Genomic DNA, 17523 nt, shown 5'->3' on the forward strand with positions numbered 1-17523 from the left:
ATGGGGCCTTTACAGGGGCTGGCAAGAATTCTGTTGACGTTCTGCAAAGGCGAATGGTGCTAAATTCCCAAATAGTCCTGGAACTCCTCAGACATGCCTCTTAAAAGCTCACAAAAGCACACCATAAAGGCACAGGTCATTTTCCAATCTTTTGACTTCATGTTCAGAATTCTTTGAGCCTCTTTTCTTTTTGCTCCAATCCAGGAGAGAACAGAGTTGTTCCTGAACAAAACCAGCAGCTGCATCCTTTCGCTATCTTGTGGGGAATCAAATTCTTTATTTTATTTGGGAGCTCTATTTTGTTTAAATTATATACACAGCTTTGTACTGATAGCTCAGTCATGCTCCAAAGAGTACTGGATGGCATCTCCATTTTAATATGATCGGATCCATCATGCCTGAATCGCCCAGTTCTGAAGCTGAGACAAAGATCTTCTATTTTCTGGCTATATATCTCTATAACTAAACACATCAACTAGCTCTATTATTAGGTTACAGGCAATCAGATCTCTCTGCCAATACAAACAAAATTTTGTACAAAACCATGAAATTGTTCAGGTACTTGACCTGCATTCTGAGATTTTCACAATTTATTTTATCTTTTCTCGATTCTACCCTTTTGGTTTCTTTTTGGAGATACTAGTTTTGTGGGGACATTTTTAGAAAGCTAGGATTTTAGGAAACTGGTTGAAACAGCATAGATCATTGCCATCATTAGCAAAACAGTGTAGGACAGGGCAGCAGTTCACTCAACACATCCCACTCAGATACTGAAAATCTTCCATCTTATTATTTTAAAGTTTACCTATGTTGTATTATTTGCTTAGGCTGCGTATCTAATCCACATAACCACTGTTCTATGAGAGTTAGGAAATTGCTTCTAATCTAGTCTTATTTGAGGCTCATACATTTTGAAGTCCTGTCCTCTAGGTCTGTAATAACGGTTTAAATTGAATATCCCGTTTATACCCAGATTATCCATACCCTTCAAAACTTTTAATAACTGGATCACATCAGCTCACGGTCTTCTTTACTCAATGAAAACAAAGCTCAGTTCTGCATCCATCACTTACAGCCGCAATTCCTGCAAGCTTCCCTTTTGCTCTACTCTGGATCCTCTCTAATGTATCAGTCATTTTAAAGGTGAGATGCTCAGAATGGTGCACAATATTCTAAATGTGGCTTTATCAGGGAGCTATACAGGGTTACAGTAATCAGTTTTGACATTGCCTTAAGATGCATCCAAGTACTTGTTTAGCTTTGTTTCTAACAGTTTCATATCGAGCACACTCAGTGAATGGTTAATAGTAACATCCAAATCCTGGTGGAGGAATGATGGATAAATAGCTACAAGAGGCTCCAAACGTTGATTCCAGAAATACCAACATTAGTTGTTGTGAAAAGCGTCTCAGCATTCATTTGCAGAATTGGGATCTAGTTGATTTTTAAGAGAAGATGCTTGCTGGGTTTTCAAATCTACCAACTGCATTAGATAGTGCTAGGCGTAGCTTTATTTAATGCCTACAACATATTGAGCACAAGATAGGTCACAACTCCTGCACACTCCTCTACATTACTAATTTTTTTGGCTTCTTTGCTGAGAAGATTCCTTAGGCTCACTGTGTAGGTGGAGGACATCAGTTGGAGTCTGAAGGTTCTTCCCAGTCCAATGTTGCTATTTCTCTCTTCAGGATGATTATAATCTATTTCAGGCACTGATGTCCATTGGTGGCACCAATTGAAAAATTCAATGAGCACTGACAAATTCATGTTTCATGGGGTGATAGCAACTTGTATTTATTTAATGCTCTTCACGTGCAGAAGTTGAGTCAGTGTTTTATAATAAGGTGGAAAGAGATGGAATAGAACCTACACATAGGAAAAGGGGAGACAATTGGAAAGACTAGGTTGGGAAACCCTAGGCATGGTCAAAGACAAAAGTTTTATGTTTTATTTTGAAAGCATGGAGGCAAGGTGAAAGGAAGCGGGTAAAAAATTCTAGAGGGCATAGGAACAGGAGTAGGCAATTCAGCCCCATGGGCCTGTTCTGCCAAGCCATGCAGCAGTAATTTTTTTCAGTGAGCAGCTCAGTCACAATAATTAAGATTCAGGGCAAATCAAATGACATAATGTCATTATATCAAATACATCTCAAAATGGGCAATAGCTCAGTGATTTCCTACAAATAGGGCACCGAACGGCATATGAAGGATAATAAATTCATTGAATAAAATAGTTAACAATACAAAGGGTTAAGGAGTGCACTTGCCTTCCTTAATTCTTCAAAATCTTTTTCAGACTCCTTTCTTATTTGAATTTCTTTTTCTAATCTGTAATAAGAAGTATAATGTTAGAATTTACTAAACTGGATTACTGTGCATGACTGCTTGTTTTGCAAAATCTGCTTACACAAGTTCTGTTTAGATATTTTGGATCTGATAAACTCACGTTATTAAAATAATATGCAGTGTTCAGCACCAGAGTCGGAGAGTGCACGTTACCACCTGCAACTCCCCACCTGATGAGCTACCAGTCTTAGACGTGCTATTTTGGGGAGGTACTAGGGCCAATTTTCATCTTCAGGTCCAAGTCATTTCAAAATGGTTAACAATTCGTACAAATCCCATCTGAAAGGCCAAGTGTATATAGCATTCAGTTCTCTGGTGTAAGGTCATTTGTATAATTACTAGATGAAAGCTCAGACTGGTCTGGGGAGGACATGAGTAGTGGGAGCGGAAAAATTGCATCTAAGTCAAATTTAAAAGGTTGGGCATCAATTCCATGGGAGTGTCACAATGCGGAGGGGGGCAACAATTCTGAAAGCCTTAAAAAAAATTTGAGCAACTTAAAAGGCACCTCAACTCTATAGCAGCTTTGGTTAGACAGGGATTAAGAAAGAATAGATAAAAATAAAGTGAATCCATTAGGTGCAGGTATGAGTCAGAAACCTTCTAGGTGCAGATATGAGTCTGCAGACAAGTGTTGTGATGGAGCAACCCAGTTTGGTGGCTGCTGAAGTCCATGTGGTGCTGCATGAGGTAGTTGCGAGGGTTGCCTTCTGTGCAACTCCATAGCACCATCCCCATTGACGAGCGATGCAGCATGTCTGCAAGGAGATGCAGCCAAGTTTCACATTACAGCACATTAGTTACCCTGCATGTTCCAGTCCTATGCTGCATTGTACCTACAGGTGTCCCTGTAGCGCATGGCACAGCTCTGCATCTTTCTTTCTTGACCCAGATCCTGAGAAGACATGTCCCTATTGTCATTACCAGGTAGATGTGCCAGGCATGGCAGATATGATTGGTGACATTTTGGCACATGCAGCTAATCAGGTAACACTGGCTCTTGATCATCCTGGCCTACAGTATTAAGTAAGGCATGACAAGCTGTGACTAGTGTTTCTGAAGAAAAATCCAGCATAAGAGTTAGTCAAACATTCATATATTGCCATGGCACCATAAGAAGTTTGGTGGCACAGCTTCCTTTGGAGCTCCACCAGCACTATGTCTGCCAAAGGAATTTCACCTCTTTCTGCAGCTACGGGTGTGTGAATGCTAATGGGATGGCCTAGAGCACCTCTTGGACACCCTGACCTGTCTGGCATATCAATATAGGTCCTCTTCTTCTGAACACGTTAGCTCCTAGGATTCAAATTGATGCCAGGAAAGGTGCTGGGGGTGAAAAAATACAACAAATAAGTGGAACTGACACAAAGGCTCGTGAAAGCCTAAGTGCCAGTAAGAAAAAAAAAACAAAAATAATAATCAAAATGGCACAGAAATTATCTAAAACACTTACCGGTTAAGTACAGGGGCAATCTCTTCCAAGGCTTTAGGCCAGGTTCTCTGAGCTTGCTTTGGACTTGGGTTCCTTGAGGCCAGTTGGCCAGGAAATGGAATGGGGAGCCTTCTACACCTCCCTTTTAATAATGAAATGCAGGTCTGTCTGCGTTGGATGGAAGTTTCTACTGCCAGCCCCAGGCCCAACTGCAACATCGAACAGGGCATGACAAAGGCAGAAATCAGGAAGAAACATATTACATTACGCTCTGCTTGCCCCAAAAACAGGCGCAGATAGGGGTGTTAATGGACACTAAAATCAGGTGGCCTTATCAAAACCATGTCCTTTTCTTTCCAAAGGAAAGGATAAATCAGAGGGAGAATCACTGTAAACTAGTCTCACACACCTTGTAATAGTTGGCTATAATATGGCATATGTAGATAACTGTAAGCAGTTATTTCTCAACTCTCAGCCAGATATGGAGCAGGGAGACAACAGAAAGCAAATTTTAAAAATGTTTTAAATTCTGCACATGCATAACAACATTTCAATACACAGCTTTCTGATCTCTTGCACTTACTGTTCTAAACTGTATTAATCAGAATGCAAGAAATTAACGAATAAGAACTGTATTTTATCCCAACAAGCCAGATCAGAAAGAAAGACAAAAGCTGCATTTATATAATGACTTTCACATCCTCAGGATGTCCCAAAGTGCTTCACAGCCAATGAACTGCATTTGAAGTGCAGCCACTGTTGTTTTGTAGGCAAACATGGTAGCTAATTTGCACACAGCAAAGTCCCACAAACAGCAAGAGATAAATGACCAGATAATTTGTTTTTGGAGGTGATGATTAACCAGATATAATTTGTACTGTTATAGACCATCTATTGCAGGAAGGAAACCAGAGACTAACTTTCAAGAGACATTACCAAAATTTCTTCTTGACCCTTGACAATGAAGATAAAGTTCGGATATCCATCTAAAGTTACAATTCAACCCTGATTCATTTTATCCCTAAACAAAAGTCCCACGGTTCCAAAATTGAAACTCATAGACCGAGAATTTGCTCATTGTGATTTACACTGCTGTTGAATCTTTAAAAAAAGCTGTTGCATCCACCGATGGTCTCTAGAGGGAGATACACACAAGTTTCCTGGATCTGCTCCTTTCCATACCCATTGGTGCTGGCACTGGTGTAAAACCAGTGTAAGCAGGTGAATTACCGGGAAACATCACTGGATCTCACCCTCGTAAGCACCAGCTCAGATACTGGCACCACATGTACTTTAGAGGCTAGGCTAGGCGAATCACTGGGCACAAGTGTGCAGGAGCTAGGGCAGGAGGATACGACGCCACAGGTGCCAATTTGCCGGAGGGTGAGATCTCATACCAGTGAAGACTCAGGTGCTGATGTCAAGGGCCCAGTCTACCAAAGAAGACTCAAAAGCAAAATACTGCAGATGCTGGAAATCTGAAATAAAAACAGAAAATGCTAAAGGAGCTCAGCCAGCATCTGTGGAGAAAGAAACAGAGTTAATGGGGTCAATTTTCAGATGGCCAAGCGGGTGCGTTCGTGGCGGGGGGGGGGCTACTAAAATTGGGGATTCCCAGAGCGGATCCGGAGCCCGGCTTCAACCTGCCCACTTCCGGGTTCCCCAATGACGCGAATTGGTGCGCGTGGAGCCCCCGCATGCGGGACTCCCACCGGCAATCAAAGCCAGCGGGATCCCACTTAAGATCATTATCTGGGTACTTAAGGTCGTTTACAGACGTCATTAGTTGGAGATTTTAGGAGGATTCGGATTTTGGACTATCCAGAGCTTGTTTGCCATGCTGGGGGAAACACTCCCTGTTTAAGCAGACATGTTGCAGCCAGCAGCCAGCGGCAACTGCAAAGGTCCATTTAACAGGTGCGGGGTAAACCCTCATTCATTGCAGCAGGGCACTCTGTCACCTCAGACAAAGTTTTGCCTGCCACACCGTTGTCTCCACACTCCAAATTATTAAATCATACCCTAAACTCTGCTGTCCAAACACATTTACCTACTTTGTGGACCCCTTCACACTCACACCGTCAGGATGGGGGTCCGTTGCTGCATTCTTCACTCCATTGGAGGACGAGCAACATCACCAGCCTCGCCAGGCATGCCGTCCACCTCCACCACATGGAGCTACACAACACAGTGCTGCGCAACAGGCACCTGCACAAAGTAGTCGTGCAACTACACATACACCCACTATAGGGTGACCCAATGGGTGGCCTCAAGGGTGTTCATGGAGAACCTCATGAAAGGGCATTATTGCACAAGCCAGTCAAGAATGGCCAAGACATGGCAGTAGTGGTGACAATATATGTAATGCGACTTGATCAGAAATCAAATATAAGTAATAACCATGACAAACCCTCAAACACCCTTGTGCATCCCCATCATGCTCACGACACATTTGCCTCGCGCTTCCTATTACACATACGTGATGCATGCCCTGTTGCAGCAGCACAGGTAGTGGCAGCTTGGGTGAGGCTGACCGTGATAGAGATGCATCAGAGGGTGAGTATGAGATACAGCCATGACATTGTATGCGGATTGAGTTAAGTGGTAGTGGTGGGATGAGTACTGGCGAGGTGAGGAAGTGCAGGTAAGATGATGAGCTTTGTGTGGGTGTGAGGAGTGATGTGATTGATTAGTGTTGGCAGTGCAGAAGATGTAGGGTGGGGGCAGTGATGTGACAGACGGAGTGTAGGGGAATGAGTAAGTGTACTCACTTCGGCTAACCTACTTAGATCATTGAAGCGCACTGTATGCAGGTGCGTGATATGTTGGTGCTGGTGACCTCCTCTGCCACCTCGAGCCAGGCCTTGGTGGTGGCAGAGGCAGGCCACTTCCTCCCGTCTGCCAGGGATAAGATCTCTGTCCTCCCCCTCTCCTCACCCCATCCAGTAGGACCTGGAGTGAGGCATCATTAAACTAGGGAGCAGCCTTCCACCTGGGCTGCTCCATGCTGAAATTTTGGCTCCTTTCTGCAGCATGAGTCAGTGGAGGACTACCCCTTTAAATAGGGCTCCTCCAGCTGACAGCCTATGATGCAGGTGCGCAGTCCGCCCGCTGCGCAGCTTTCCAGCGCGAATCCCGGAAGCCAAGGTAAGCGGCTTCAATTTACTTACGATTGCCTGGGGAACCCATCGATTTCACTGGGCGGGTTACCCAGGCGCCCAGTCGACCCCCCACTGGCAACCCGCCTCCCTCCTAATATCAGGCCCAATGTTTCAGGTCGAAGACCTTTCATCAGAACTGAAAGATGTTAAAGAGTTAAAGTTTTTAAGCAAGTACAGAGCCAGGGAAAGGGGGAGGGGGGAGGGGAAATGAAGAAAAGGGGAGGTCTGTGATAGGGTAGAGGACAAGAGTGATTAAATGACAAAAGGGATGATGGTGCAAGGCAAGGAGGGTGGTAAAGGGACAGGTTAAGAAACAAAAGATGGGTCTGGAGTACCTGTGAATGGCAACAGCAGAACCATTAACAGCGCTGCTGTCTGAAAAAAAATGGGAGCAGAGGTTATGGTCTGAAGTTATTGAAATCAATGTTGAGTCCAGAGGGTTGTAAAGTGCCTAAGCAAAAGATGAGATGCTGTTCCTCGAGCTTCCGTTGAGCTTCACTGGAACAGTGTAAGAGGCCGAGGATAGGGGGTCAGTGTGGGTGTGGGACAGGCAATTAAAATGGCAAGCGACAGGCAGGACAGGGTCACGCTTGTGGACAGAGCGGAGGTGTTTGGCAAAGCGATCACCCAATCTGCGTTTGGTCTCCCCAAACTTCACTGGATACAGGCGTAGTGCCGGAGGATTGGAGGACTGCTAACGTTGTACCGTTGTTTAAAAAGGGAGCGAAGGATAGATCGAGTAATTACAGGCCAGTCAGCCTAATCTCGGTGGTAGGCAAATTATTGGAATCAATTCTGAGGGACAGGATAAACTGTCACTTAGAAAGGAACAGACTAATCAAGGACAGTCAGCACGGATTTGTTAAGGGGAGGTCGTACCTGACTAACTTGATTGAATTTTTCGAGGCGGTGACAAGGAGGATTGATGACACTAGCAGGTAGTGGGTAGCGCAATTGATATAGTCTACATGGATTTTAGTAAGACTTTTGACAAGGTCCCACATGGCAGATTGGTCAAAAAGGTAAAGGCCCATGAGATCCAAGGGAATGTGGCAAATTGGATCCAAAATTGGCTCAACGGCAGAAAGCAAAGGGTAATGGTTGATGGGTGTTTTTGCGACTGGAATGCTGTTTCCAGTGCGGTGCCGCAGGTACTAGGTCCTTTGCTTTTAGTGATATACATTAACGATTTGGACTTAAACTTAGGGGGCATGATGAAGAAATTTGCGAATGACACAAAGATAGGCCATGTGGTGAGGAAGAAAGCCGTAGACTGCAGGAAGATATCAATGGTCTGGTCAGATGGGCAGAAAACTGGCAAATGGAGTTCATTCGGAGAAGTGTGAGGTAATGCATTTGGGGAGAGCAAACAAGGCAAGGGAATACACAATAAATGGGAAGATACTGAGAGGTGTAGAGGAAGTGAGGGACCTTGGAGTGCACGTCCACAGATCCCTGAAGGTAGCAGGACAGGTAGATAATGTGGTTAAGAAGGCATATGGAATGCTTTCCTTTATTAGCTGAGGCAGAGAATATAAAAGCAGGGATGTTATGCTGGAACTGTATAAAACACTAGTTAGGCCACAGCTTGAGTACTGCGCACAGTTCTGGTCACCACATTACAGAAAGGATGTAGCTGCACTAGAGAGGGTGCAGAGGAGATTTACGAGGATGTTGCCAGGGCTGGAGAATTTTAGCTATGATGACAGATTTGATAGGCTGGGGTTGTTTTCCTTGGAACAGAGGAGGCTGAGTGGTGATTTGATTGAGGTGTACAAAATTATGAGGGGCCCAGATAGAGTGGATTGGAAGGATCTATTTCCCTTAGCGGAGGGGTCAATAACCAGGGGGCACAGATTTAAAGTGATTGGTAGAAGGATTAGAGCGGAAAATGTTTTCACCCAGAGGGTGGTGGGGGTCTGGAACTCACTGCCTGAGAGGGTGGTAGAGGCAGAAATCCTCAACTCATTTAAAAAATACCCGGAGAGCGTGAACTGCAGGGCTACGGACCAAATGCGGGAAAGTGGGAATAGGCTGAGTGGCTCGTTTCCTCAGCTGGCGTGGACACGATGGGCCAAATGGACTCCTTCTGTGCTGTAAATTTTCTACGATTCTATGAATGTGTAACAGGAAGGGACAGAGAATTTAATGGAAATAGTGCATCAGTGAATAAGGTCAATTCAGGGAGAAATAGTAAAAAATTAAAATTAAAGGTGCTTTATCTGAAAGCACGACGCATTCATAACATGATAGACAAATTAATGGCACAAATAGAGATAAATAGGTTTGATCTAATAGCCATTATTGAGACGTGGTTGCAAGGTGACCAAGGTTGGGAACTAAATATTCCAGGTACTTGACTTTTCAAAATGACAGTCAAAATGGAAAAGGAGTTGGGGAGGGGGTAGCCCTTATAACAAAGGATGACATAAAGACAGTAGTGAGAAAGGATCTTGGCTTGGAAGATCAGGAAATAACATCAGGCAGAAAATACTGGTGGGAGTAGTTTATAGGCCCCATAACAGTAGTTATACTGTTGGACAGAGTATTAATCAAGAAATAATAAGAGCTTGTAACAAAGGTAATGCAATAATCGTGGGGGACTTTGATCTTCATATAGATTGGGCAAATCAAATTGGCAAAAGTAGTTTGGAGGACGAGTTCATGGAATGCATTCGAGACAGTTTCCGAGAACATTACATTGTGGAACCAACCAGGGAACAGGCTATTTTAGATCTTGTCTTGTGTAATGAGACAGGGTTAATTAGTAATCTCATAGTAAAGCATCCTCTGGGGCAGTGATCATAATATAATAGAATTTCACAATGAGTTCGAGAGTGATGTACGTAAGTCCAGAACTAGAGTCTTAAACTTAAACAAAGTCAATTACATAGGTATGAGGGGTGAGTTGGCTAAAGTTGATTGGGAAATTAGATTAAAAGATATGACGGTAGATAAGCAATGGCGAACATTTAAAGAAATATTTCATAATTCTCAACGAATATATATTTCACTGAGGAATAAAAACTCCATGGCAAAAATGATCCATCGGTGGCTAACTAAAGAAGTTAAGATGTGGAGATGCCGGTGATGGACTGGGGTTGACAATTGTAAACAATTTTACAACACCAAGTTATAGTCCAGCAATTTTATTTTAAATTCACAAGCTTTCGGAGGCTTCCTCCTTCCTCAGGTGAACGTTGTTGGAAATGAAATCCTCGAAATGAAATCGCATTTATAATTCACAGAACAATGCTTGGTGATTACAGACAGTTTTTTCAACTGCCCGTTGCCAAGGCAATCAGTGTGCAGACAGACAGGTGTTACCTGCAAGGTCTCCGAATATACAAATCACCAAAAAAAACCAAAAAAAGAGATAGAGAGGTAGAAACATAGAAAAAACAGCAACTGACCCGTTATATTAAAAACAGATAACATTTGTTCGCTGGTGGGGTAACGTGTAGCGTGACATGAACCCAAGATCCCGGTTGAGGCCGTCCTCATGGGTGCTAACCACATAGTAAGAGTGCACATAAAAAACATTGCACTGAATTCCCTCAGCTAGTAACCACAGCAACAGACCTATGTTCTATGTTTCTACCTCTCTATCTCTTTTTTTTTGTTTTTTTGTTTTTATTTGGTGATTTGTATATTCGGAGACCTTGCAGGTAACACCTGTCTGTCTGCACACTGATTGCCTTGGCAATGGGCAGTTGAAAAAACTGTCTGTAATCACCAAGCATTGTTCTGTGAATTATAAATGCGATTTCATTTTGAGGATTTCATTTCCAACAACGTTCACCTGAGGAAGGAGGAAGCCTCCGAAAGCTTGTGAATTTAAAATAAAATTGCTGGACTATAACTTGGTGTTGTAAAATTGTTTACAATTAAAGAAGTTAAGGATAGTATTAGATTAAAAGAGGCTTATAATGTTGCCAAGAAGAATAATGGGCATCATATAAGCACCCGCTATCAGGTGTGTTCCTGGCGGTGGGGGGGGGGGGGCCCTGAAAATCAGGAAAGCCCGGAGCGGGACCGGAGCCCGCGTCGAACCCGCGCACTTCCGGGTTCCCCACTGACACGCCGGCGTGCACGCGCAGCCCCCGCTGGTGGGAATCCCGCAGGCAATTAAAGCCAGCGGGATGCCACTTGACGCTATTTACTTTGCTTGTTCAGATCATCAACTGACCTGATTAAGGGATTATGTGAGGAGGGGTGGGATTTTATAGCAAACTGGGACTGTTTCCCACAGTGGGAGAAACAATCCCAGTTCAAATGGACCTGTTGCAGCCACCAGCCTGTGGCAGCTGCAAAGGTCCATTTGACAGATGGGGTGGGGGGGGGGGGGGTGGGGGGAGACCCTCACTCATTGCAGGAGGCCACTCCGTCACTTGGGACAAAGTTTGGCCTCCACCACCGTCCTCCTGACAATCAAAGTCACCAATTTGCACACTTACCCCGGGGTACAGAGACATGTACCTACCTTGCGGACCCCCTCAGATGTACATCTTCCGGATGGGGGCCGCCGTAGCTGCAGTCATGACCTCCTCGGAGGGCGAACAGCATCACAGCCTCGCCGTCCACCTCTGACACGTGGAGCTCCACAACACAGTGCTGTGACACATCCACCTGTACAGCGTGAGGGAGGGCTACCGCGGAGAGAGATGCGTCGCAGAGGGCACTACCCTCACCACAGGGTCCACAGACCGAGGCTCAGCTTCCTGGACCTCTATGAGCAGCAGTGCACACGGAGGCTCAGAGTCACTCGACATGTAGTCGTGGACATCTGCAGCCTCCTTCATGCCAAGCTGCTCCCAGCTGGCCCGAGCACCATCTTCTTACCTGTCGCTGTCAAAGTCACCACTGCCCTCAACAACTTCTCCTCCGCATCCTTCCAGGGTGCAACCGGGGACATCTCGGATGTCTCTCAGCCGTCTGCACAGAAGAGCCCTGCAAATACACCTACACCCACTCTGCAGTGACACAATGGGTGTCATCAGTTGTGGGTCTTCATAGTGATCCTCAGGAAAGGGCATTATTGCACAAACCAGACAAGATTCGCAAAGACGTGGCAGTAGTGGTGCCAATATAATATGTGATGTGAGTTGGTCAGAAATTAAATATAAGTAACAACCATGACAAACCCTCAAACACCCTTGTGCATCCCCTTCATGCTCATGACACGTTTGCCTTACGCTGCCTACTGCACATATGTGATGTGTGCCCTGTGGCTGCAGCACAGGTAGTGGCAGGTTGAGTGAGGCTGACCGTGAAAGAGATGCACGAGAGGGTGAGTATGAGATAGAGCCATGAGATTGTATGAGGATTGGGTTGAGTGGTAGTGGCGGGATGAGTACTGGCGAGGTGAGTAAGTGCAGGTAAGATGAGGATGAGGTTTGAGTGGGTATGAGGGGTGATGTGACAGAGTAGTGTTGGCAGTGCAGAAGGAGATGTGGGGTGGGGGCGGTGATGTGGCAGACAGAGTGTAGGGGAATGAGTAAGTGTACTCACTGCGGCTGACCTACTTAGGTCATTGAAGCGCCTCCTGCATTGTATGCAGGTGGGCGATATGTTGGTGGTGCAGGTGACCTCCTCTGCCACCTCGAGCCAGGCCTTCCTTGTGGCAGAGGCAGGCCGCTTCCTCCCGCACGCCGGGGGCAAGATCTCTGTCCTCCCCCTCCTCCTCACCCCGTGTATTGATACCTGGAGTGAGGCATCATTAAACTGGGAGCAGCCTTCCCCCTGGGCTGCTCCATGCTGTAATTTTTTCTATTTGTTGCAGCATCTGTCAGTGGAGGACTGCCCCTTTAAATAGAGCTCCTCTAGCTGACAGATCTTACTGCGCATGCGCAGCCCGCCCGACATGCAGATCAGCAGTGGGGAACCCGGAGGACAAGGTAAGTGGATCCAATTGGGCTGCGATCGCGCGGGGAGCTGACTGATTTCGCCGGGCGCGTTACCCACGCACCCGATAGCCCCCCCGCCAAGAACCCGCAGCCCTGCTAACATCGGGCCCAATAAGTCTGATGACTGGGAGAGTTTTAGAAACCGGCAAAGGATGACCAAAAAATTGATAAAGAGAGAGAAAATAGAATGAGAGTAAACTTGCAAGAAATATAAAAATGGATCGTAAGAGCTTCTACAAGTATGTAAAAAGGGAGAAGGTAGCAAAAGTAAATGTGGGTCCCTCAGAGGCTGAGGCAGGAGAAATTACAATAGGGAATAAGGGAATGGCATAGGTGTTAAATATTTTGTATCTGTCTTCACTGTAGAAAACACAAAAAACATACCAGAAATAATGGGGAACCAAAGGTTTAATGAGAGTGAGGAACTTAAAGTAATTAATATTAGTAAAGAAAAAGTACTGGAGAAATGAATGGGACTAAAAGCTGACAAAACCACTGGACATGATGACCTGCATCCTAGGGTTCTAAGAAAGGTGGCTGCAGAGACAGTGGATGCATTAGTTGTGATCTTCCAAAATCCCCGAGATTCTAGAACGGTCCCAGTGGATTTGAAGGTAGGGAATGTAACACCGCTATTCAAGAAAGGAGGGAGAAAGAAAACAGGGAATTACAGGTCAGTGAGCCTGACATCAGTAGTCGGGAAAATGCTGGAATCTATTATTAAGGACATGGTAACAGTTGGAAAATCATAATATGATTAGGCAGAGTCAACATGGTTTTACGAAAGGGAAATCATGTTTGACAAATCAATTAGAGTTTTTCTGAGGATGTAACTAGCAGGGTAGATAAAGGGGAACCAGTGGATGTAGTATTTTTGGATTTTCAAACGGCATTCAATAAGGTGTCACATTTTTAACAATTCGTTCATGGGATGTGGGCATCGCTGGCGAGGCTGGCATTTATTGCCCATCCCTAATTGCCCTTGACAAGGTGGTGGTGAGCCGCCTTCTTGAACCGCTGCAGTCCTTGTGGTGATGCTTCTCCCACAGTGCTGTTAGGAAGGGAGTTCCAGGATTTTGACCCAGCGACGTTGAAGGAACGGCGATATATTTCCAAGTCGGGATGGTGTGTGACTTGGAGGGGAATGTGCAGGTGGTGGTGTTCCCATGTGCCTGCTGCTCTTGTCCTTCTAGGTGGTAGAGGTCGCGGGTTTGGGAGGTGCTGTCGAAGAAGCCTTGGCGAGTTGCTGCAGTGCATCCTGTGGATGGTACATACTGCAGCCACTGTGCGCCGGTGGTGAATGTTTAGGGTAGTGGATGGGGTGCCAATCAAGCGGGCTGCTTTATATTGGATGGTGTTGAGCTTCTTGAGTGTTGTTGGAGCTGACCTCATCCAAGCAAGTGGAGAGTATTCCATCACACTCCTGACTTGTGCCTTGTAGATGGTGGAAAGGCTTTGGGGAGTCAGGAGGTGAGTCACTCGCCGCAGAATACCCAGCCTCTGACCTGCTCTTGTAGCCACAGTATTTATATGGCTGGTCCAGTTAAGTTTCGGGTCAATGGTGACCCCCAGGATGTTAATGGTGGTGGTTGTTGGAGGCCAATCATCTCAGCCGTTGAATGTCAAGGGGAGGTGGTTAGACTCTCTCTTGTTGGAGATGGTCATTGCCTGGCACTTGTCTGGCACGAATGTTACTTGCCACTTATGAGCCCAAGCCTGGATGTTGTCCAGGTCTTGCTGCATGCAAGCTCGGACTGCTTCATTATTTGAGGGGTTGCGAATGGAACTGAACACTGCAATCATCAGCGAACATCCCCATTTCTGACCTTATGATGGAGGGAAGATCATTGATGAAGCAGCTGAAGATGGTTGGGCCTAGGACACTGCCCTGAGGAACTCATGCAGCAATGTCCTGGGGCTGAGATGATTGGCCTCCAACAACCACTGCCATCTTCCTTTGTGCTAGATATGACTCCAGCCACTGGAGAGTTTTCCCCCTGATTCCCATTGACTTCAATTTTACTAGGGCTCCTTGGTGCCACACTCGGTCAAATGCTGCCTTGATGTCAAGGGCAGTCACTCTCACCTCACCTCTAGAATTCGGCTCTTTTGTCCATGTCTGGACCAAAGCTGTAATGAGGTCTGGAGCCGAGTGGTCCTGGCGGAACCCAAACTGAGCATCGGTGAGCAGGTTATTGGTGAGTAAGTGCCGCTTGATAGCGCTGTCGATGACACCTTCCATCACTTTGCTGATGATTGAGAGTATATTGATGGGGCGGTAATTGGCCGGATTAGATTTGTCCTGCTTTTTGTGGACAGGACATACCTGGGCAATTTTCCACATTGTCAGGTAGATGCCAGTGTTGTAGCTGTACTGGAACAGCTTGGCTAGAGGCGCAGCTAGTTCTGGAGCACAAGTCTTCAGCACTACAGCTGGGATGTTGTCGGGACCCATAGCCTTTGCTGTATCCAGTGCACTCAGCCGTTTCTTGATATCACGTGGAGTGAATCGAATTGGCTGAAGACTGGCTTCTGTGATGGTGGGGATATCGGGAGGAGGCCGAGATGGATCATCCACTTGGCACTTCTGGCTGAAGATAGTTGCAAACGCTTCAGCCTTGTCTTTTGCACTCACGTGCTGGACTCTGCCATCATTGAGGATGGGGATGTTTGCAGAGCCTCCTCCTCCCGTTAGTTGTTTAATTGTCCACCACCATTCACGACTGGATGTGGCAGGACTGCAGAGCTTTGATCTGATCCGTTGGTTGTGGAATCGCTTAGCTTTGTTGCTTACGCTGTTTAGCATGCATGTTGTCTTGAGTTGTCGCTTCAACAGGTTGGCACCTCATTTTTAGGTACGCCTGGTGCTGCTCCTGGCATGCTCTTCTACACTCCTCATTGAACCAGGGTTGATCCACTGGCTTGTTGGTAATGGTAGAGTGAGGAATATGCCGGGCTATGAGGCTACAGATTGTGCTGGAATACAATTCTGCTGCTGCTGATGGCCCACAGCACCTCATGGATGCCCAGTTTTGAGCTGCTAGATCTGTTCTGAATCTATCCCATTTAGCACGGTGGTAGTGCCACACAACACGTTGGATGGTGTCCTCAGTGTGAAGACGGGACTTCGTCTCCACGAGAACTGTGCGGTGGTCACTCCTACCAATACTGTCATGGACAGATGCATTTGCGACAGGTAGATTGGTGAGGATGAGGTCAAGTAAGTTTTTCCCTCGTGTTGGTTCAGTCACCACCTGCCGCAGGCCCAGTCTGGCAGCTACGTCCTTCAGGACTCGGCCAGCTCGGTCAGTAGTGGTGCTACCGAGCCACTCTTGGTGATGGACATTGAAGTCCCCCACCCAGAGTAGTTTTGTGCCCTTGCTACCCTCAGTGCTTCCTCCAAGTGGTGCTCAACATGGAGGAGGACTGATTCATCAGCTGAGGGAGGAAGGTAGGTGGTAATCAGCAGGAGGTTTCCTTGCCCATGTTTGACCTGATGCCATGAGATTTCATGGGGTCCAGAGTCAATGTTGAGGTCTCCCAGGGTCACTCCCTCCTGACTGTATATCACTGTACCGCCACCTCTGGTGGGTCTGTCCTGCCGGTGGGACAGGACATACCCAGGGATGGTGATGGAAGAGTCTGGGACGTTGGCTGAAAGGTATGATTTTGTCAGTATGGCTATGTCAGGCTGTTGCTGGACTAGTCTGTGGGACAGCTCTCCCAATTTTGGCACAAGTCCACAGATGTTAGTGAGGAGGACTTTGCAGGGTCGACTGGGCTTGGTTTGCCATTGTCGTGTCCGGTGCCGGGTGGTCCGATGCCGGGTGGTCCGTCCGGTTTTATTCTTATTATGACTTTTCGTAGCGAGATTTTACAACTGAGTGGCTTGCTAGGCCATTTCAGAAGCCAATTAAGAATCAACCACATTGCTGTGGGTCTGGAGTCACATATAGGCCAGACCGGGTAAGGATGGCAGGTTTCCTTCCCTAAAGGACATGAAAGATTGTTACACAAGATAAGGGCTCATGGGGTTGGGGTTAATATATTAGCATGGATAGGGGATTGGTTAATGGATAGAAAAGAGAGTAGGAATAAACGGGTAATTTTCAGGTTGGCAGGCTGTAACTAGTGGGGCGCCGCATGGATCAATGCCTGAGCCTCAGCTATTTACAATCTATATTAATGACCTAGATGAAGGGACCGAATGTAATGTATCAAGTTTCATCGAATCATGGAAAGTTACGACACAGGAGGCCATTCGGCCGACTTTGTCCGTGCCGGCCGAAAAAGAACTATCCAGCTTAATCCCACTTTCCAACACTTAAAATCATAGAAAGTTACGGCACAGGAAGTCATTCGGCCCATCGTGTCCATGCCAGATGAAAAAGATGGAATGGGGATAGTGCAGGAAAATGGCGTTGAGGTAGAAGATCAGCCATTATCTTGTTGAATGGTGGAGCAGGCTCCAGGGTCTGGATGGCCTACTCCTGCTCCTATCCCTTATGTTCTTACATAAGAGCTATCCAGCTTAATCCCACTTTCCAGAACTTGGTCCGTAGCCCTGTAGGTTACGGCACTTCAAGTGCACATCCAAATACTTTTTAAATGAGTTGAGGGTTTCTGCATCTACCACCCTTTCAGGCATTGAGTTCCAGACCCCCATCACCCTCTGG

At 46.2% G+C, this 17523-nt stretch overlaps 1 protein-coding gene across 1 annotated transcript in view; it reads right to left on the reverse strand.

Moving 5' to 3' along the window:
* LOC137323251 (vimentin-like) overlaps positions 1-17523 on the reverse strand; it is a 104024-nt gene that overhangs the window by 71648 nt on the left and 14853 nt on the right. Inside the window, exon 2 of the mRNA XM_067986743.1 lies at positions 2270-2330. Within this exon, the coding sequence (XP_067842844.1) occupies positions 2270-2330 (61 nt within the window). The remainder of the gene's footprint in view (positions 1-2269; positions 2331-17523) is intronic.

The sequence above is a fragment of the Heptranchias perlo genome, chromosome 7 (assembly GCF_035084215.1).
Source record: "Heptranchias perlo isolate sHepPer1 chromosome 7, sHepPer1.hap1, whole genome shotgun sequence".
Classification (NCBI taxonomy): Eukaryota; Metazoa; Chordata; class Chondrichthyes; order Hexanchiformes; family Hexanchidae; genus Heptranchias; species Heptranchias perlo.